The sequence below is a fragment of the Emys orbicularis genome, chromosome 1, assembly GCF_028017835.1.
Source record: "Emys orbicularis isolate rEmyOrb1 chromosome 1, rEmyOrb1.hap1, whole genome shotgun sequence".
Lineage (NCBI taxonomy): Eukaryota > Metazoa > Chordata > Testudines > Emydidae > Emys > Emys orbicularis.
In genome coordinates, this window is record NC_088683.1 from 305299524 (window position 1) to 305323198 (window position 23675).

General features: G+C 40.4%; 1 protein-coding gene across 1 annotated transcript in view; it reads right to left on the reverse strand.

Moving 5' to 3' along the window:
* VWA8 (von Willebrand factor A domain containing 8) overlaps window positions 1-23675 on the reverse strand; it is a 263005-nt gene that overhangs the window by 111942 nt on the left and 127388 nt on the right. The window contains exons 21-24 of the mRNA XM_065414163.1: window positions 9790-9865; window positions 5773-5908; window positions 4322-4441; window positions 2046-2251 (exon numbers count right to left, since the gene is read on the reverse strand). Of these exons, the coding sequence (XP_065270235.1) occupies window positions 2046-2251; window positions 4322-4441; window positions 5773-5908; window positions 9790-9865 (538 nt within the window). The remainder of the gene's footprint in view (window positions 1-2045; window positions 2252-4321; window positions 4442-5772; window positions 5909-9789; window positions 9866-23675) is intronic.

Genomic DNA, 23675 nt, shown 5'->3' on the forward strand with positions numbered 1-23675 from the left:
TTGTTCATTGACTCATTTCCCTCCTTCCTTTCCTCCTCACCCTTCCCTCCCTGAAGGCTGGCAAGGTCCTTACTCCAGAATAACTATTATATTTTTGTTTACACTAATTGTTTACATTAGGTTAATCCCACCCCCTTCTTTACTTGTCAGTTTTGAAACACAATTTACTGTAACCTGTCGGCTCTCTGCTAAGCAGTAGCAGATGTGAGGGCCTTGGAGATCGGTTTGCATTGAAGGAGAACTCAGTGATGCAATCTGCATATTTAATCAGTGCAACTTGTTTATTTACACTACATACATTAGTCTTTCTACAGAAGTGGGCACAAAAGGCACACAGGCCTCTTTCGGAAATCTCAGCCCACACACCAATACCCTGTTCCCAGAAAGTAACTCTGCACTAATTGACTCCAGTGAGGGAAACTGAGGAAGAGAACCAACTCTCATACTGTTTGCCACAGCTTTCCCCAAACAACCTCTATCAGAAAACTAACAAAGCAGTGTTTCTTCAAATATTGTACACTTATTGTGGACTACGAAAAATAACTTATAAGGTGGTATAACATTGTCATTTGGTGACATCTGACATTACAACATATATTCTAATTACAGATTATTTGGGGGTGTGGCATTAGGAAGGAAGAACCAAAAGGGTAGTTTTAATTCTAAACAAATCTGCCTTTCAGCAGTTTGGCCGTTTTTTCTCTTTCATTTAAAATCTGATTATTTGTTTTAATTTATTAATATTATTAATAACATAATACTCATTTCTATTAATCTGATAAATCACTATGACCTGGCCAATAAAGTATTCCCCTTTCTTATTTGGTGGGAACACCTCAGCTTTCAGACCTGTAGCTCATTCAGCCCAGGATAGTTATTACTTCATAAACATTCAAATTATCAGTGTTATTATGCTGTATTGATATTACGGTAGCACCCAAAGGCCACATCTGCATTCAAGAACTATTGTCTTAGGCACAACTAAAACTGCAGAATGACAAAGTCCCTGCTCCAGAAATCTAGAATTACTAGGAATAAGTATCATTGTAATTAAAAAAAAAATATACTATTTCTCACTCATACCATCTTAGTGTCACACACACAAATTTGACACCCCTCCCTCTCTGAGCCCACCACCATGCAGCCCCATTGTGCTGTATGAACATACAGGTAGCAATGGTACTTTTGCCAAAGAACTTACAATAACAGATATTATATTAAAATAATTATTACAACAATATTTGTAAGAAATATAAATTTAACACTAAGATCTTAAATCTAAGAAATAGCACTATAATAATTAAATTACCTACATCACAGATTATAAATAGTAGAAAATACAAACATTCCGTATTCAAATAAGCAGCAAATATTCTTCAAGTTATAAAGCTATTCTTCTATTAGCACAAATCAAAACCTAACTTTAACCTTTTAACTTTATTATTTAATCAGAATTCAGGATATTGCACTTTGACTGTGTGAGGCAATCAAGGTACATGAGCAACTATTTGCCAAGGACATATTCATGTACAATTTTGACAATACAATATGATTTTTGATCTATTATTCTTAAGCAACAGTGTTCAATTTCCCATAAAGGAAATGTAAATCAAAAACGAAACAGCAGGCAAAAGTGTAAATTATTAAGTTATGTTATTCTTATAAAAGCGCAGGGAATTCTATCAGAAAGACCAATATCAACAATGCATAATAGGTTCACTTTCTCTCTCACACACACAAAGAACATAATGAAAGATAAAAATGTACTGTATGCATTGTACACACTTATGAATAAATGTTAACAAAGATCTAATTACCAACATACATATAAGACCCCTATCACCGTGCTATCTGAGCATCTAGATATTGTTACCCTTTCTAAAAAGCAGTTATTGGACAAATCCTTCCATCCACAAATTTGATTTATTACTTATTTAAAAAAAAATCTTTATCTACAACACTTGAAGGTTTTTCAAAGAGTATATTGCATTACTGTTCATTTAATTTATTGCATTCTTTTGAATTCAAGATAATGCATATTGTACCTGTAAATGTTTTACTATATTTACAACTTCTCTGGTTGAATAAGGATAGTTAATAATTCCTTGGTCAGCCAAGCTCCTCAGTTCTCCAAAAGCAGCCACCAGTTTCTGAAGGATTGGCTCAGGAACATCCGGTCCATACTGTCTAAGCATAGCCAGTTCTGACTGTGGTTTGGGATTATCAACTGCATGGCAGCTAAAAATGTCCCCTAAAATAAAAAATATATATAGCATGCATTTAAGCCTTAATAAAAAGACAGTGTACTAATAATACTTAGATCTTAGTATCCACCTAGTATAGTTGAAAAACCCTGAAAGCCTTCAGAAAGTACTGAGGACCAACCCACTGAAAAATCAGGCCACTTGAAGTCATCTCATGCTGGTCACACAAAAACGAGGCATTCAAAAATCACTAGTCACCTCTTTAAATACAAAATTCTTAAGTCACTCTTCCTGAATAAAGAGACTGAAGGCTGAATTAGAAATGCCTGAAGGCAAGGTTGCCCCCCCCCCCCCCCAAAAAAAAAGATGGAACAGGAACCTCTGACCCGTCACTGTAGTTCCCTGGAAAGGAGAACTTCTTCATGAAGTCCTGCTCTAAGCACTCTGCAGATAAGTGCTGTCTCCACAAATGCCTGTTTAGACCAGAGGAGGTAGCTTTGCAAAACTTGTCCATTACCACCTCCCCTCAGTCAAGGAGGTGGACCGGACAGTAAATTTCAGTACACAGATAATTTCTGAAGGCCTATGGAAACCATACCTGATCCATTTGGCCATTGCATAACTGAACATCTGGAAGTCTTCCCTTGAACTCTTGAAGAGAACGGGGAAAAAAGGGGATTTATTTCCCTGCTTCTAATCTAACTGCACCGTGAACATGGTTCTGAAGTCAAAGAGACAAGGTGTTTTCCATTCCTGGTTCAGAACTGGGAAAATCAGAAGGGAAGTGTATCTTGCCTAGGTGAAAAGGGGGCAAAATGTTGGCAAAAACTAGGACATGTGTAAAGGACCAACTTGTTACTATGAAGAACCAATACGCACAGTTGTGGGAAAGTATGGAGAGCTTTACCATTGTCTTGGCTAAGGAGATCAATAGCCAGAAACCAACTTCAAGAAGAAGCAGCACAAATTGTCTGACTGAAGAAGTGTCACAGGGTGTCTGGGTCCTGGAAATGAAGGAAGTTCAGCTCCCCTGTGCTAAAACAGATGCTCCCAGTTGGACCAATTATGAGAGTGGGGCACCCCAGGGCTAAAATGAGCCAGGCTCTCAGTATGGAAGGGGGATTGCTCAGGGAGCAGGAGCAGGCACAGGCAGTGGGAACCTATTGGAGGGAAAAAGAGCCTCCAAGAAGAAAGCCTTAGGAGGTGCTCTGTTAAAGGAGTACAGGAGAATCCTGCCATAGGCCTTGAAGCAGGAGAGACAAAGGCAAAGGGGAATGTCCCCAGGAGCTCATGGTGTGCTCAAGAACTGTTTTGTTCTTTTTGCTTATATTTGGGAAATAAAAGTGTCGATTCTTCGTGGGCTGGGGACACGATACAGTCTTACAGGATGCTTGAACAGAAGATCACAAAACCTGAGGAGGATCACTTTTATAACTCACTCAAGGCATCAGGGAGCTAAATGAATAGTGGAGAAAGATAAGTTCTTTCAGGAGTGCTCTGATTCAAACCTAAGAGGCTTAGAGCATAGGGATGTAGGGTCATTACTGGGCCCTGCTGAAGATGACCTTGACATGAAAGCAGAGGGGTTTTGACCCCTGGAAATAGCATTAAAAGGTAGAACTAAGCTTTGGCTAGTCCAGGGCAATTATGACTAAATGCAGTTTTCTTTAGGAGTCTCCATGTGAGCAAGAGGAGAGGAAATATTTAACCATGGGGAAGTTCTATGGAATAGTAAAGACATCCTGGGCCAGTGTTGCTGGGTGAATTTCACTGAGAACAGGTCTACAACACAGACACCCCATTAGGGCTGCAAAACATTTGCGCTTCAAGACCACTTTCCCGGAAGGACCTTGGATTACCCTTGCCCACAGGACCTATGTGGAACTTACTTTTTTGCTGAACAGATGTCCATCCCAAACAGGGTCATGTCTGAGGCAATGAGCGTCCTGCCTTGGACCCGGAAGTAACAGATTTAGGGATCCTCTCCCCACCCCAACCACCCCACTCTTCCTCTCACCATGAGATCAAGTAAAAGAAAGAAAGCTAATGTTCTCCCACACACAATACCATTAAATATACCTGATTTACGGTGCTCCCATTTAATACAAATCACTTACCTAGTGTGCCAAAAAAATCATTTCCCAAAAAGGGAAATCCGGGTCTATTTGCTAGAACTACCATTCTAAAATCAGGATGAATTACTATTACATTTTCTCTCCCATCTACATTAGCAGGATCTGGAAAACAGATTGTTAAAAAATGTTTTAGTTTTGCCATTTATGAGCCAAACAATAGAAATCTGTACATCTTCAAAAAAACACCGAAGTCTTTATCAGCATGTTGCTCCACTATGAGAGCTCTAGGCACTATAATTATTTTGTTTCATAAACCTAGAGGAATAATCGTTCCAAGCTCAACGATGCATTGAATATCTCAGGACCAGAACAACTTATGCCTTCAGTAAAACTTGATAAGGTTGATAGCACAAGATATATCCATAAGAAACACCCCTTGTGGAGATTTCCACACATTGCCCTGTGTGAGGCAGGGAAAGAGATCTGAGGCTTGCCCTCCTACAGAAAACGCTGTCAACAAACTTGAAGACCCCCGGGAATCTGTGAGAAGCCAGAGCCACGTGTGCAGAGAATGTGCAAACTGGCTCAGGCTGGGCTTCTCCACCTGCTCTCTGGAAGCATATCTTCATTGGTACCACAGGGAAACCTCTCACAATTACACAACCAGGATATTAATTTAAACAACTCGATACTATTTCTTTTAAATGACACCCTAGAGATTTGTGGTCACCCAGCATAATTCTAGTATTATATCACTTGAATACTGAATAATTACTTCATTCACACTTAAATCTGTGCTCCTAATCTGTTTAAAAGAAAAACACCACCTCTATTTTCATCACACATATAGCATTGTATTGACTAACAGTGAAGATGCACTTCAAGCACAGCTCTGCTCTGAAAAGTAACTGTAAAAATTCCAATGTTTCAGTTTTTTCCTCCAATGATTTCCACTCGATGAAATTCCAATGATGAAATTTTCTCAGCTTACAAGTAAAACAGCAACAGCAACAAAAAACACACAAAGATTTTTGCTAACTGCCAGCCCTGAAAAAATTCAACCTGGGATCCAAAACCTAAGATACAGATCTGGCAGGCCAAAATACGTTCTGAGCAATAGGACTGCACAGATGTAACCAAGAGCACAATTTGGTCAAATGCATCCTTATTACTGGAAGTGATGAAGACAGAGCTCAACTTGATTTTTGAATCCCCAGCCGAGAGGGTTGCCAGTTAGTAAAAACCCCTTTTTCCCATGTAAAATAACAACTTTTCCATGACAATAATAACTGAAACACTAACGAGGTGTCTCATGGGCATGTTTACGGAGTCTCTCTGTAGAGAAGTACCACACTTAAAACTCTAATTGCTAACGTTTGCACAGCAAACATTTTTTCGACCACTAGACTCTTTTGTAGTTATGGCTTAACAAATGAAATTGCTGGAATATGGAAACATACTATGTTTTACCATGGACTATAAAAGCAACTTACTGGCAACAAGGCGCCTTCCATCCGACAGAACCATTTCTCCACTTTCCACAAGCGTTTTTAAAATACAGGTAACATTTGTAGGTGCTTTGTCTGCCTCATCGATAACCAGAATATGCCCCAACTTGACTGATTTCACCTAGAAGACAGAAGAAATGAAATGTCATATATATATATATATATATATATATATATATATATATATATATATAAAATACACATACACACACACACACACACTGCAATATTGATTTCTCAGTTTCTTGTAGTAACATTTTGCATTTGCCCTCTATAAGTTAATATAGAAAAACTAACAGACAGTAAGTGATTACTAATATAATATTAAAGCATTAATAAATTGTTGCTTAAAAAACTGATGAAAGAAATGGGCACGGTTAATACCAAAAATGTGTGTTTTCAGTAGGGCTGTCAATTAATCATAGTTAACTCATGTGATTAACTCAAAAAGATTAATCACTATTAAAAAAATTAATCATGATTAATTGCAGTTTTAATCGCACTGTTAAATAATAACAGAATACCAATTGAAATTTATTATAAATATTTGTGGATGTTTTTCTACATTTTCAAATATATTGATTTCAATTATAACACAGACTACAAAGTGTACAGTGCTCACTTTGTTGTATTATTTTTATTACAAATATTTGCACTGTAAAAAGGTAAACAAAAGAAATAACATTTTTCAATTCACCTCATGCAAGTACAGTAGTGCAATCTCTTTATCATGAAAGTGTAAGTTACAAATGTAGATTTTTTTTGCTACATAACTGCATTCAAAACAAAACAATGTAAAACTTTAGAGCAGGGGTGGCACACGAGCTGATCTGCAGTGGCACTCACACTGCCCAGGTCCTGGCCACCGGTCCGGAGGGCTCTGCATTTTAATTTAATTTTAAATGAAGCTTCTTAAACATTTTAAAAATCTTATTTACTTTACATACAACAATAGTTTAGTTATATATTATAGATTTCTAGAAAGAGACCTTCTAAAAACGTTAAAATGTATTACTGGCACGCGAAACCTTAAATTAGAGTGAATAAATGAAGACTCGGCACACCACTTCTGAAAGGTGACGACCCCTGCATTAGAGCCTACAAGTCCATTCAGTCCTACTTCTTGTTCAGCCAATCACTCAGAGAAACAAGTTTGTTTACATTTACTGGAGATAATGCTGCCCACTTTCTTATTTACAGTGTCACCTGAAAGTGAGAACAGGCATTCACATGGCACGTTTGTAGCCAGCACTGCAAGATATTTACATGCCAGATATGCTAAACATTCATATGCCCCTTCATGCTTTGGCCACTATTCCAGAGGACATGCTTCCATGCTGATGACATGCATTAAAAAAAATAATGCATTAATTAAATTTGTGACTGAACTCCTTGGGGGATAATTGTATGTCTCCTGCTGTTTTACTCGCATTCTGCCATATATTTTGTGTTGAGGCAGTCTCAGATAACCACCCAGCACATGTTGTTCGATTTAAGAACACTTTTGCTGCAGATTTGACAAAACACAAAGAAGGTACCAACATGAGATTTCTAGGAATAGATACAGCACTCAACCCAAGGTTTAAGAACCTGAAGTGCCTTCCAAAATCTGAGAGGGATGAGATGTGGAACGTGTTGTCAGAAGTCTTAAAAGAGCAACACGGCGATGCACAAACTACAGACCCTGAACCACCAAAAAAGAAAATCAACCTTCTGTTGATGGCATCTGACTCAGATGATGAAAATGAATGTGCGTCAGTCTGCACTGCTTTGGATCATTATTGAGCCGAACCCGTCATCAGAATGGAAGCAAACCTCTGAGAAAAGTACTACAATACTCCTTTAATAAGCCCCAATCCTGTATAGTTTACTGAGAATTGACTATTGCAGATTTACTTCTGTTTAAATATGTATACGCGTGCATGCACAATCACACATATGTAGCTATATGTATGTGTATACACAAACACAATGAATTGAAATAAAACACATTTTAGTCTTGTGTATGAACCCCAGCTTTGTTTTCCTTTGTATTTTTTAATTAAAAATAGGTAAGTTATATATTACACCTAAGGCTGTGAATCTGTGATGGAGATCACAGAAGACGTGGACTCCGTGACTTTCTGGGACCTCCGTGACTTCTGCAGTGGACAGTGCGACTGGCGCAAGGGCCACCTGAGCAGCTGGGGCAGCCCCTAGGGAGCCGCACCGGCCGCTGCTCAGGCACCCCCCCCCCAGCAGCAGGAGTTTGGGTGTGGGAGGGGGCTCAAGGCTGGGGCAGGGGGTTGGGGCACGGGAGGGGGGTCGGGGTGCAGGCTCTGGGTTGCAGGCTCTGGGCAGCGCTTACCTCATGGACCTCCTTGGAAATGGCAACATGTCCCTCCCTTGGCAGCCTCCACCCGTAAGCGCCACCCCCGCAGCTCCCATTGGCCACGTTTCCTGGCCGATGGTGGCTGCGGAGCCAGTGCTCAGGGCAGGGGCAGCGTGCAGAGCCCCCATGGCCACGCCTCCACCTAGGAGCCGAGAGACATGTCGCTATTTCCGGGGAGCCGCGCGGAGCGTGGTAGAGAGCCTGCCAGCACCGCTGTCCCCCCAGCACCAGTGGGGGTCCTGGGCTGCCCCCCCGAGCACCCGTGGCACCCCAGGGCTGCCCTCTGCCCCAGAGCGCCTGATTTAGTCAGGGGTATATAGTACAAGTCGTGGGCAGGTCATGGGCCGTGAATTTTTGTTTACGCCCATGACCCGTGCATGACTTTTACTAAAAATACCCATGCCTAAAACGTAGCCTTAATTACAGCCAAGATTTTAAAAATTGGATGCCTAAAGTTAGACTCCTAAATCCATGTTCAGGCACCTAAATCAGTGGCCTGATTTTCAAGAGCTGAACTCTCGGCAACTCTCACTAACTTCCAGTGTTCTTCCAACAGAAAGTCAATGGAAACTGTTGAGTGTTCAGCATTTTGAAAAATTAAACTACTGATCTTGGTGTGTGAATATGGACTTGGAAGTCTAACTACAGGCTCCCATGTAAAAAATTTTTTTTAACATATATATTATTGAAGACTACCTCTGAATTCTGTCTAGCTAATGGAGTGGATGTGTGGGCAAATGCTGCTGGGAGAGAAGGCCTCATCTATCATACCAGAACCCGAACTCTGTGAATGGCATGACATGCAGAAACAGATTCTCTTGCATATGCGCACACCATGTGCCTGTGCATGAATGGTGGTTGTTTGTGCACACATGGAAAAGGCTTTGCCAACATGCAATGCATTGGCGTGTATGGAGGAAGGGCAGCAGGTGATACTGAAATGAAGAAGGAATGCTAGAAGAGGATGAAGAGATGCCACTGCTCTGGGGTGAGGGTGAGGTGAAGCTGCCGTGACAGACAAGAGTGATACTGTTAAAGCAGAACCAGGCGGAAGGGGGTGCTGCAGCTGGGAGGGAGATGGGGAGGTTCGGCAGGACCAGATTCTGCTGATTGGAGGTGAGGTGTGATGAAAACTGTAGCTAACATAAGCAGTCTGGGTCCTGATTGCTTGGGAGGATGGAGCAGAAGGCAGTAAAGGGCATAGGGAGTGGGGCACAGGTGTCAGGAGGCTGAGTCACTGGGTATGTAGGATGTGTGTTTAGAAACTGGAAGGGAAACATCGGAAAATTTCAGTGCATCAAGTAATTCCAAAATGAAATAAATAATATGCTCCTTCTGCATATCAGATACACCAAGATCCCAGAATACTACACTGATTGGCTTGTGACACACAAAATGTACGTGAAATAAACAATAAGAAGTTGTCCAATACTGCCAATAATGTCTTGCCATATTTGATTCTGTTGCTGAATTATAATATTCTCATGAAAGTTTACAGTACCCAGACCACAGGGATAAGAATGTTATAACCATTATTCCTTGGCCTTTGTGGAGCCTCCAATATATTTTTTAACATTGTTTTATAAATGAAAATAGATTTTCAAATCTACAAATATAATTTAAATACTGACCAGTGGTGAGTCTTCATATGTAATACGGCCATCTGTAACGGAAGGCTGCAGAGTAAGGCTCTGTACAGTGGTATCCCTGAGATTTAAAAAAATGCAATTAGAAACAAAATAAAACTGACTTTTAGTCATAAACTAAAAGGAAAAAAAATAAAATTGAAAGCCCTATTTGGGAGCAATACTGCAGAATTTTCTCTCCTGTAACAGGAAAAGCAACGATAAATGAAAAGCCCACAAACCATTATGCACCAGAGTACAGAAACTCATGGAACCAATGTACAGGGTTGAGTAACATAGTGATGTCATGTACGAAGAGTAATTTTATTTTTAAACTTCATGAGGTACCAAAGTGGTAGGTGCCTGGGTGCCCCAGAGAGCCTGACTTTTCCACTCCACTTTCTAAGACCCATAAGAAGAAGTGTACTGAGGATGATTAGAGAGACCATTGCCATGATCCCTAATTGGTCAGAGAAGTTACTGTTTAGCAATCTCTCTTCCTCACTCAAGGTTTTCATAGCAATTCCTTGCCCCTTTGAACCTGGGAAGTGAGAAATCTAAACACTGAACCCCACCTCTCCCATATGGAAGTGAAACGTGCTACCACTAGTTCTGGGTAAAGCATGCATGTTTTAAACTATAATTTTCAGGAAAAACATTTCCAAATGTCAAAGAAATCCAATCAGATAAAGCAAACTGCTTAGCAGTGTCAAAGTGAAGTCCAGTTAATATTTTAATTGCCCTGCTCCATACTACTATCTCCAAGAGGAAGTGAGATTAGAAAAAAATAGTTCTGACCAGAAAATAGTTCATTTTTCAATTTTTACTATCTGAACTGCACCAGATGGAATAACTATTTACTAGCACTTGATACATCATTGTATCATAAAGTGCTAAAGTTAGTTGTTGTTTTTTGCTTTTTAATGTTTAGTGTTCCTTTCTTTCCAAAATCACATACATTTAGGGAGGTTTTTTTTAAAACAGTCTGATGAAAATGTGTGGAGAGTATACCCTTTAATTTCAGTTAGTACAATCGACTTCAATTAAAACTAAATGTGTAGCAAATGAAGAACAGGTTGTAGTTCAGGAAGGTCAAACACAATATCTCTTTATCTGATTAAACCACAAACCTTATTTTGAGATCTGATTTAACAAAAATCACGCTCACCTTCATAGCCATCTACTGAACCAGAATTATTTGCTTAACCTAAGTTTATTCGTCACTCAAAACTTCAACCTTAGATTTATCTTCAGATTTTGTAACACATTTGTAAAAACCAGCAAGAACTCAGATAGGCTTCATAGACACAGGAAATCAAATATAGCATTGTTTGTAGTAAACTGTAAAATGGAAAGCATCCAATTATAGCTTAAATCTGGAAGTAGTTAACATCCAAATCTGTCAGTAGCATTTCTATCCCCAACAACTACTGCCTTATTTAACAAAGATCATAATTGATCTGCCCTAAGGTCTCTGCTAAAAACAAAACAAAAAACCCCAAGCAAGACCATAATAAAAACACAAACTGCTAATTAAATCTTTGCAGCGGGGTATTTTTTTACAGATAAACGTAACATGAAACATCACTTTCCTACTACCTTAACCCATTTCTGTCTTGCACAGAGAAATCAATACTAGATGCAGCAACAACTTCAAAGAATAAAAGGTTTCCATAATATTTCCTTGGTTGATCACCGATTACTTGTGATATAGGCCAAATTCCCAGATGCTGTAATTTGGCATAAATCCATTGAAGTTATAATCTTTAGTCCAAACCCATAGTGCCTTAAGGGTACAAGCATTTTATGACACGTAAACCATGCCAGTCAAGGACTAGAACACACACATCCAGTGATCAATTAAATGAGTTTTCATGAGTTGTTTGAAGGATAAAAGGGAAGATACTTATATACTAACAGGACTGTTCAAAGCATAAAAGGGTACACAACAAAGGCACAAATATGGGAGCACCACGGGAACAGGAGACAAATTGAGCAATCAGGAGGAAAGCCTGGACAAAACATGAGGCACAGGGGAGGCGGTTACAGAAGGCTTTGAAGTCTGACCTTCATAAAAAAGGAGTGGGAACCACTGCAAAGACAAAAGAGGTGGGGAGATATACAGTGGTATTATGAATGGGCATAAGAGGGTATGGGCAGAACTGGAAAAGAGGAAAGACAAGAGACCAATAAGTGCAATCAGTGTAAATAAGAACAGTGTATCAGCTGGTTGTAGTTAATCATATGGCTCCAGTTTGAAACATCATCTGATATATTAAAAAATGGTCCCCATCTACAGAGTGCTCAAATCATGCTTTATGTCATGCTAATTAACACAACTCCTCATAACAACATAATTTTCAGTTTAATTTTCTAGTGAAGACAAGGAAATCAACACTGAAAGTAGTGGGAGGAAACAGAATCAGGTGACATAGGGCAGAAATGTTTTAATCATCAGGGAGCCTGCAAAATGTAGAAAACATTTAGAAGCAAGAGGAAGACCAAGGTCAGAGTAGGCCCGTTACTCAACGAGGGGGGAAAGATAATAACAGAAAATGTGGAAATGGCAGAGGTGCCACCAAGTAATTCCAAAGTGAAATAAGAAGAAGGTTGGTGGCGATTGGACGTCTAACATAGTGAATGAGGTAGGATCAGAGTGAAAATGAGGTAGGATCAGAGTCTAAAATAGGGAAAGAACAAGTCAAAAATTACTTAGACAAGTTAGATGTCTTCAATTCACCAGGGCCTGATGAAATGCATCGTAGAATACTCAAGGAGCTGACTGAGGAGATATCTGAGCCATTAGCAATTATCTTTGAAAAGTCATGGAAGACGGGAGACATTACAGAAGACTGGAAAAGGACAAATATAGTGCCCATCTATAAAAAGAGAAATAAGGACAACCCAGGGAATTACAGACCAGTCAGCTTAACTTCTGTACCCGGAAAGATAATGGAGCAAATACTTAAATCAATTTGCAAACACCTAGAAGATAATAAAGTGATAAATAACAGTCAGCATGGATTTGTCAAGAACAAATCATGTCAAACCAACCTGAGAGCTTTCTTTGACAGGGAAACAACCCTTGTAGATAGGGGGGAAGTGGTAGATGTGGTATAACTTGACTTTAGTAAGGCTTTTGATACTGTCTCGCATGACCTTCTCATAAACGAACTAGGGAAATACAACCTAGATGGAGCTACTATAAGATGGGTGCATAACTGGTTGGAAAATCGTTCCCAGAGAGTAGTTATCAGTGGTTCACAGTCATGCTGGAAGGGCATAACGAGTGGGGTTCCGCAGGGATCGGTTCTGTTCAATATTTTCATCAATGATTTAGGTAATGGCATAGAGAGTACACTTATAAAGTTTGCAGATGATACCAAGCTGGGAGGGATTGCAAGTACTTTGGAGGATAGAATTAAAATTCAAAATGATCTGGACAAACTGGAGAAATGGTCTGAAGTAAATAGGATGAAATTCAATAAGGTCAAATGCAAAGTACTCCACTTAGGAAGGAACAATCAGTTGCACAAATACAAAATGGGAAATGACAGCCTAGGAAGGAGTACTGCGGAAAAGGATCTGGGGGTCATAGTGGATCACAATGTAAATATGAGTCAACAATGTAATGCTGTTGCAAAAAAAGCAAATATCATTCTGGACTGCATTAGCAGGAGTATTGTAAGCAAGACACGAGAAGTAATTCTTCCGCTCTATGCCGCGCTGATTAGGCCTCAACTGGTGTCCAGTTCTGAGCACCACATTTCAGGAAAGATGTGGAAAATTGGAGAAAGTCCAGAGAAGAGCAACAAAAATGACTGAAGGTCTAGAAAACATGACCTATGAGGAAAGATTGAAAAAATTGGATTTGTTTAGTCTGGAGAAGAGAAGACTGAGAGGGGCCATGATAACAGTTTTCAAGTACATAAAAGGTTGTTACAAGGAGGAGGGAGAAAAATTGTTCTTCTTAACCTCTGAGATAGGACAGGAAGCAATGGGCTTAAATTGCAGCAAGAGTGGTTTAGGTTGGACATTAGGAAAAACTTCCTAACTGTCAGAGTGGTTAAGAACTCGAATAAATTGCCTAGGGAGGTTGTGGAATCTCCATCATTGGGGATTTTTAAGAGCAGGTTGGACAAACATCTGTCCAGGATGGTCTAGATAATACTTAGTTCTGCCTTGAGTGTAGGGGACTGAACTAGATGACCTCTTGAGGTCCCTTCCAGTTCTATGATTCTATGATTCTAAAATAATTGTAGAATTGTTCCTACTGGCATGCAGGAGTTATAGCATGTACATAACACATTCCAGTATCTCCTGATAAAAAAAGTAAATCTGAAGAAAGATAGTTTGCATGGCATTAGAAAGTACCCAGGATAGCCACAAAGCAATTTCCAAACCTCTTCTCAATTCCCTGGCTATTCTCCATTCCTTCCCTTTTCGCAATATTTTCAAAAAGTATTTTGGGGACTTGCAGTTAATCAGGAAAGCTAAATGTCTGGCATAGCCCAGAATTAATTCTAGTGATTTCCCTCCTGTCCCGCAGATCAGTATAACCAAATCCAGTATGCCAAAATCCAATATTTTCTTAGCATACCAGGTGCAGTAGATATTAACAACCTGTCAGTCTGCTGGCATTAGTCTTTCATTTCATAAACATAAAATATGCAGTTAGGCTTCAATAATTTCCACTTTTCTTCAATAAATTTAATGTGGATTACATGACAGAAAACATATACAAAACTGACTCAAGTCTTTCAGAAAATCTCCATCTTGTACTTAACTACATTAAGGTAGAGACATACACATTAAGTGACTACAGTCGAACCTTAGTTAAAAACACCAGAGTTACAAACTGACCAGTCCACCACACACCTCATTTGGAACCAGAAATACACAATCAGGCAGCAGCAGAGACCAAAAAACAAAACAAAACAAAAAACCAAACAACAAAAAGTACAGTGCTGTGTTAAATATAAACTACTAAAAAGAATAAAGGGAAAGCAGCATTTTTCTTCTGCATAGTAAAATTTCAAAGCTGTATTAAGTCAATGTTCAGTTGTAAACTTTTGAAAGAACAACTATAATGTTTAGTTCAGCGTTATGAACAACCTCCATTCCCAAGGTGTTCGTAACTCTGAGGTTCTACTGTATGCTATATTTGAGACTTCTCAACATCGCTGACTAGATTTTTTAAAGCTAAAACTATGAATAACTGGCATTCCTGTCACCAGGTTGCAGAATTTCACTCCTCACATCAAATGAGCTAAACTCGCAGTTTCCCTAGTTGATGTTTACTAATTAGTACCTCTCAACATTAGCCAGGCTCTCACAGAGACATGAGCAACGGAGCCTTGCAGCCTCATCACGTTCCGCACAGAAGCAAGGAAGTGGGAACATAGGAGCAGGTGAGAAAAATGGTCTAATAAATTGTCATCCTGTTTAACTGAGACAATTAGTTCTGTCCTATTAAAAGCAGAAACTGAAATGATGTAGTGTCATTTCCTACTGGCTTATTTTTGCCTCTACAAAAAGAAAAACCCATCAGCTCTTCTCGATCATGATGCTGCTGGGTTCATGACAGTGTCTCCAAAACTCTTGTGGACATTTTTTTCCTTACTCCATCCCACTGAGTTTTGCCTAGACATGTTTTCCTTCTGGTAGCTAAGCATTGCTGCTGGTGCTTTGTTTAGCCCAGATTGATTTTTTTCTGGAGTTTACACATTTGTTCAACACTAACTTGTCGCAATTAGTTACAATCCTGATTTTGATTCCTAGCATCCAGTGGAGTAGCTGTAAGACCTTGGAAAATCCCACTAGCAGAAGCACTTATTGAACAGATTGTTTGATCAAGTACTGGTTAGAAGAAAAGAGGTAATCCCTCTGCTGACTCTCTGACCATTTTCTTTAAAACTATGTAAGTCTTACAAAAATAATCTATTTTGGAAAAAAGAGATTCTTGCTAGGGTATATTTAATTACCTTAATTAATGCAATTACCATGCCCATTCAATCCTGCTGGCAATTTAAGCACTGAGACTAACCAGGGCGCCAATTAGTGCTAAATGCAATATTGCCTTTTTTAAATGCAGTGACTCCTTCACTAAGGGACTGGATCAAAATCACTACTTATCTCAAACAGGCCACCAAAGGACTGGAACAAAATGACTACCTATTTCACACAGGTCACCAACCATATTGGTCATCATTACCAATCTGGATCATAATTCAAATCAGTCAACTAGAGAAAGTCTCCAAATTTCCAATTTCCCCAAGATATTAAGTCCTCTAAGCAACTTATTTGAAAATAAGTGGAAAATTTGTTACTTTCTGGGACTAACTTCTTCCCCCACTGCAAGACTACTGGGTTGATCCTCTCTTACTGCAAATATCGGGGGCAGTACAGATTTGTTCATCAGGTCTGTGGCTTAGCCACATTCCTTCCACCCTCGCTCCAGATGAATATTTCTACAGCTGTTTGGAAATGCTAAATCCTTATTAATAGATGAATAAGGAATTACTGTTTAATATTAAACTATAGGAATGGAACCTGAAGGAGCCACGTAAAAGACTTAACTTGAGTGGGCAAGGCTATGGGGAGAGATCAGTCCCAGACGGGGTATCACTGAGGCTTTGTCTTCACTACCCGCCGATCCGGCGGGTAGCAATCGGTTTATCGGGGATCGGCTTACCGCGTCTAGTGAAGACGCGGTAAAATCGATCCCTGATCGCTCTGCCGTCGACTCCGGAAATCCACCTCGGCAGGAGGCGGCAGCGGAGTCGGCGGCAGCGCGGCAGCGGTCGACTTTCCCGCGTCCTCACCGCTAGGTAAGCCGACCTAAAATACGCAACTTCAGCTACGGTATTCACGTAGCTGAAGTTGCGTATCTTAGGTCGGACCCCCGCTGTAGTGTAGACCTAGCCTCAGTAACAAATTTTCCATTCTGGATCCTGACCTCTTCCCCATTCTGAGACATATGCAATGTAAGGAAAAATTAGTTGAGGAGGAGGAGGGAAAGAGAGAGAGAAGTAGGACAAAAGAATAATGTTCCCTCTTCCCTAGAACTGGTATTATTCGTGTATTCTGAGCACCTTCTTGCTGAATGATGTTTCCACAGAGGAATGAATGTCAAGCTAGTAATGCTTTATAGAAGCATTGATGGTGTCCAGGTGACAGCTTTAGATTTCTTCTGTAGCGGCTGATGTATTTTCCACCTCGGACATTACCAGGGAAGTGTTTGAACAAGCTCTGATCCCTTTTATAATTGGCTTACATTCAGCTAACAGAAAAATAAGCATATGACACTGTTTAACTGAGATGGGAGAGTCAGAGGTTGAGGGTATGTTGTAAGGAATCCAGAACAAACATCTGGTTTCACTAGGGTTAATCCTTTTATCTTGAAAACAGCAGGAGAATTTTGTCCAAATCCTTGTGTAGGCTGAGAGGGTGGAATGTTAGGAGAATCTCTTTGGGAAATTATCCCTTATCATTTAGGATCTACTGCTCAACCGTCAAATTATTAGGCTCAGGTAGACTAAATTTAGATACAGGAACAGGCCATGTGATTCAAGATCCAGCCTGCTAGGAAGATGGAAGGGAGGCCTCTCAGACAGCTGCCTCCTCTCCAGCTGGAGGTGATGAGATTGACCACTGTTTCTTCCTTTTTTATCTTTCAAATCACATTTCCTAGTAGTGAAAGGGGAGAAAGCAGAGGACCTGATTCGGCCATTTATTGAGGCAGAATGTATGTTCCTTCCAGTGTATTTTGGTCTGCTTTCATGATTAATAATAGTCTCATCGTTGTATTTCAGCTGAACACAAATAAGTCATTCTGGGGTGACCGAGGTTGGAGAAATATTTATTAGGTCAGGGACTGTTTTGAGTTGTCTAATTGCTGAGGGCTAAGCTACTCCATTCTTGTGTTTAGTGTCCCCCGATTGCTGTCTTCTCTGGGAAGTTGATGCTCTGGAGCCTGTGTGACCTTAACCCCGTTCTCTGTGTGCACTTATAATTATATCCCTAAGATTCCTCAGCCAGGCTATTATCACTATTTCAGCAACACATTTTACTTGTTTGGCATCAGCAGAACTACTTGTGCTATAAAAGGTACAACTCAGCATGAGGAAGGTGGCAGAACCAAGCTGTAGCGGGGTGGTAACCCCGCTCCGGTCCAGAGGGGGCTGTGGCTGGAGAAAGCAGCTTTTAGGCTGAGCTGATTGGGGGAAGTGGCTGCAGCTGGGGCCACGCCCCAAACAGACTCAGCTGGCCCTTTAAAGGCCAGGGCAGCCAGAAGCTCAGCAGTCTCTCTCTGAGTGCAGAGAGAGAAGGGCCTGGCTGCAGCAAGCTAGGGATAGCGTACCTGAGTGGAGCAGGGCTGGGGACAGGCTGAGGAGCTGGGGAGCTCCAGCCTGGATAGCCCCAGGCTGCGGCCTAGTGGAAGGCCAAGGGGTACTGGGGGTTGTAGAGGGCAGCCCAGGGCTAGGCCAAGGCAGCAGGTCCAAACCCTCCTTGCCAGTGATGAGTGGCCTATACTGCAGTCTGCCCCAGGGAACGGGGGCTAGTTGGTGACTGGCAGTGGCCTAGTGCTGAGGCAAGGTGGGGATAGTGGGTGGGGGGTTCCCCTGGGAGGGGAGACCTAGCATGTGGGTACTGCCAGGGGGCAGCACCCAAAGCAAGAGGCACCGGGGTCCTGGGAGGGACACAGGAGCCGGGAAGGAGAGGACAGGTGGATCACCGGCCTGCAGAGGGCGCTCCAGAGGCTAGAGAGCTAATTCCCTGGACGACCAGCAGGAGGCGCCGCAGGGGTGAGTCGGCTCCTCTTACACAAGCCCATAGAAACTATATGTCAAATTAACCTTTCCAATCAATGTGCCATCTTCAAATGGGGAAATTATATATCCCCTCCCTGCCATTTTTTTATTAAATTATAATGAAATCATCTCACCCTAATTGCTAACTCCTCAATGAGGGAGATGTCCTTCTACAACTCCCACACTGTGTGTAAGAACATGTTTCACACAGTGAACAGCTGGAAACACTTAGATCAACTTGAGAGGAAAGTGAATATCTCTGCCTTTCTATCCTAATTGTATTTCTCCATGACTGCCAAACAGCAGCAAATTCAAGCCGAATTCAGCTTCTAACAAGGTAAATAATCTCTCTAGCAGCTGGAATCTGCCAATTTCAGTGCCAGTCAGTCAGACAGTTTATGAAAGGCTAGTGATGGGAATCGAAAACATAAGCTTGGACGAATGCTTGCAAGTCTTACACTGCAACATTACAATGACTGAAAACGTACACAAAAATGGAAATAACAGTCACATGATAGTCACTGCTTCAATGCAGTGAAGAGAAATGAAGAGAAATTTATATCACAAAGGTACTATTGTTAATGTTTATTTCCCATCTCATAAATTGTTCAAAGAATAAAGCACAGTTTTAGGCTATTTTGTTCAGTGATGCATGAACAAATATAATAATAGTTTAGACATGCATTTCTACTACTCAAATTCATAACAAAGAACAGATATTTATTCTTTGTCTGCATAGATTACAGCAACAATGACACTTTCAACTGGTACATCAAGTATAATATTGTCACTTAACATTTCTTCCTCACTTTGGCATAATTGTCTATAAATGTATATAACTGAACCCAAAACCTAAAACTCTGTAAGAGAACAATTTAAGAAATTCTCAGGGACATTAGTACAAAAATGTTTTTTCTGTGATTGATTACCTGAAAAATTCAATGTAGTTGTAGCCATGTTGGTCCCAGGAGAAGAAGAGAGAAGATAGGTGACGTAGTATATTTTATTGGGCCAACATCTATTGGTGAGAGAGACAAGCTTTCAAGCCCCACTGAGCTGCTCTTTGTGGCTTGGAAGCTTGTTTCTCTCACCAACAGTACTTGTAAAATGGACAGACCTGCCAAACTCAAGTAAACATGCAGATATATTTTGCCATTTAAAGTGTTCCCTGCTGTCCTAGATTCTAACTACCCCGGTAAGAGAAAGATGCCCATCAAACATCAGCTTGCAAGAACAGCTATATCTTAATTCTACTATATAAGCTGTCTTGGACCACTAAAGCTCTTCTTTCTTAAATCAACTTTTTAATTTAAAATTTAAAAAAAATCTGAAGTCAAAGCTTAAAGGGTAATTTTAAATTACCCCAACTGGGAACGCAGATAATTAGATTTATAATGATTATGTGATCTGTAAAGAGGGGAAAGAAAATTAACATCAAAAGATTAACACACAATTTATACTAAGTGTTGCTTGTAGGGACACCAAAAGCTCCCCCCCACATTCATCTGATTGTTAAAGATCTCAAAATAATTATGTTTATTTTGAAAAAGACAGCATGTGTGTCAAGTCAGTCTCTTCTTTTTAAAATTGGCATACTTCAGCAGTTTATCAGTGAAGTGGAAAAGGCACAAAACACAGTATAGCTTTTCAAAACAGGAATTAATATCATCCCTTTAATCATCAATCCCTAAAACAAATATATTAGCTATGACAGGGAGTTGCAGTAGTAGCAGTGTAGATTCTCAGCCAAAAAAAAAACAACCCTTCAAAAATAGGGAAGGCCAGCAACAAAGCAGTGAAAGTCATTTTAAATAATAGTAAGAACGTCTTCCAAATACCTAACATTGCTATATCCATCTAATATTGGTATTTTGTTACCAGTGACAAATATACTATGTTAAATCATTTACCAGCAAAGCCACTATGCACCTTAGCACATCCACACACAAACAGTGGGGGAAAAGGAGAAAGAAGTTTTTTGAAATTTCAGTTAATAGATAGCAAAGAATGAACTGAAATCTTAATATGGTTAGTTAAAGGAGCACCCTGACTAAACCTGCTTCTATATTTCTATTCAGTTAAAAGGAGGGAGGGAGAGAGGGATTCTACAACCTCTAGTTCCATGAAAAGGTACAGTAGTCTATATTCTCAAAGACAGCCTTCCAGAGGGGAGTATAGAGAACAACTATGTCCCAAACTAAAGGCAAGAGCATGAAGTAGCTAGGATTTTCAGAGCCCCCCCCCCCCCCCTTTCTGGGTACTGACTCATTTCAATTTTCCAGGAAGATATTTTTAGGGAGAGTTCTCTCAAGACAGACAGCCAGACACTCTAAGTTCTCAAGCAGCATTTTTCTTACTCTTCCTACCTGTAAATTTTGATTATCAAAAGACATATTTTTTCAACAATTAGGGTATGTATGGTGAAATCGATGTTTATAGACACTTACTGACAAATCTAATGCTTCCAAGCCTACAGATATTTTAAAACGTGGTGTCTCCCCAAAACCATATACCTCTCACCCTTTTTTTTTTTTTTTTTCATGACTCAGGATACTATATTCAAGAGTTCAAGACAGTAGATAAAAGAGGAACACCAGGGTTTCTATGGTTTTGCAACTATATTCAACTACATAGAGTTTCTTTACTCCTATAATCTGATCTAAAATGGGTTTTTAAAACTATACTTTGGAAATATGGATATTCTGGCATGGTCAGACACAGCCAAAGATTTTAGTGAGAAGAATGGACCGGTTTCAAATTGCATAGTTGCTCAATTTGGTTGAATCTATTACTGAAAACGTAGCTATGAAAGTGTGCTTCCATTCATCACTGAATTCTTCGTACCCTTCTTTAACAGAAATCCAGAATTCCTGGTTTGCTAGATTTGAAAAACTTTTTGGCATCTGAGGCGGGGAGCTCAAATGACACCTCCATACCCCCTTGCTTGGGCCAAAACTTTGAAAGGTCTCAATTCTGCCTTGCTCCTGTTCTACTCCTCTCATGGTACTGCTCTGCTACCCACCAACTTAAAATGCCTTGTTCAAAATTTTTAAGCAACACTTAACTTTCAAACGCCTCAAAAGCAAATGTTACTTTTCTTGTCTGCATAGTAAACACTGGCATTTTTATCTGTTTGAATAATCAAAGTGGTGCTTTCCGTGCCTTCTTAGTTGCAAAGATTTGAACTGCTTCCTGAAGGTCCACAGTCTGGGCCAGCTCATGCTCTATTGAGATGGTTGAAAGGCCAACCAGCCTCTCCTGTGTCATTGTGGAGCATAGATGTGTTTTTATTAACTTCAGCTTGGAGAAGCTGCGTTCTCCACTGGCAACTGATACAGGAAGTGTTAGAAGTATGCATAGAGCAACAAAGGTATTTGGAAAGAGGGTGGTCATCTTATTTGTGCACATATATTCCAGAACAGCCTTTAGAGTTGATCCTGCTGAAATGTATCTTGAAAGGGCTTTCAGTTCATCACCTAAATCACTTGCATCAATATCGCACATGTCATCATGTGTCAACACTGTCTCTAGTGCCCTGCATTGCTGGTGTAGGTCTTCTTCAAGTATAGTGAGGAGTTTTGGAATATCATACAACATCCCAAATACACTGCTGTGTTCCTTGAGCTGCATGAAACGTTCTTCAACTGACTGTATTGCACAATCTAGCACCTGGTTAAAGAATTCAACTTTGAATTGTTGTTTGCAGTCTCTTCTGGGATGATCCCGTGCCTCGTAATCAAAATGTCTTCTTCTTCGGTGACTCTTGTATTCTTGAATGGGTGAGAAAATAGCTTCAGTGTGAAGTTCCTCTGCCAACTTCTGTGCACTCTTCAGAACATTTTGAAATCCCTTATCTGACCAGTAAGACTGTAGGTATGACTTGGCTTTGTCCAGTTGTTCCATTGCTCCAGATATATCAAGGTCGACACCTTGCAGTCTCTTGCTTACAACATTTATTTCAAACAGTATGTCATGCCACAACACTAAGCCACACAAAAATTTGAAGTTACGTATGTTTCTGGTGATTCCATTTCTCTCTGCCACTGTTCTCCCACAAACAGTTCCTGTCATAGCATTATCCTCCATAATGGCAACTCTGGCTTCATCTATCTTCCCAATTTGGTGTTTGATAGGCTTTATCGCCTCCACTCAACTTTAGAATAGAATCATAGAATATCAAGGTTGGAAGGGACCTCAGAAGGTCATCTAGTCCAACCCCCTGCTCAAAGCGGGACCAATCCCCAACTAAATCATCCCAGCCAGGGCTTTGTCAAGCCTGACCTTAAAAACTTCTAAGGAAGGAGATTCCACCACCTCCCTAGGTAACCCATTCCAGTGCTTCACCACCCTCCTAATGAAAAGGTTTTTCCTAATATCCAACCTAAGCCTCCCCCACTACAACTTGACAACCTTTCTCCTTGTTCTGTCATCTGCTACCACTGAGAACAGTCTAGATCTATCCTCTTTGGAAGCCCCTTTCAGGTACTTGAAAGAAGCTATCAAATCCCCTCTCATTCTTCTCTTCTGCAGACTAAACAATCCCAGTTCCCTCAGCCTCTCATAACTCATGTGCCTCAGCCCCCAATCATTTTTGTTGCCCTCCGTTGGACTCTTTCCAATTTTTCCACATCCTTCTTGTAGTGTGGGGCCCAAAACTGGACACAGTACTCCAGATGAGGCCTCACCAATGTCAAATAGAGGGGAATGATCACGTCCCTCGATCTGCTGGCAATGCCCCTACTTATACAGCCCAAAATGCCGTTAGCCTTCTAGGGCACACTGTCGACTCATATCCAGCTTCTCGTCCACTGTAACCCCTAGGTCCTTTTCTGCAGAACTGCTGCCTAGCCATTCGGTCCCTAGTCTGTAGCAGTGCATGGGATTTTTCCGTCCTAAGTGCAAGACTCTGCACTTGTCCTTGCTGAACCTCATCAGATTTCTTTTGGCCCAATCCTCTAATTTGTCTAGGTCCCTCTGTATCCTATCCCTACTCTCCAGCATATCTACCATTCCTCCCAGTTTAGTGTCATCTGCAAACTTGCTGAGGGTGCAGTCTACACCATCCTCTAGATCATTAAT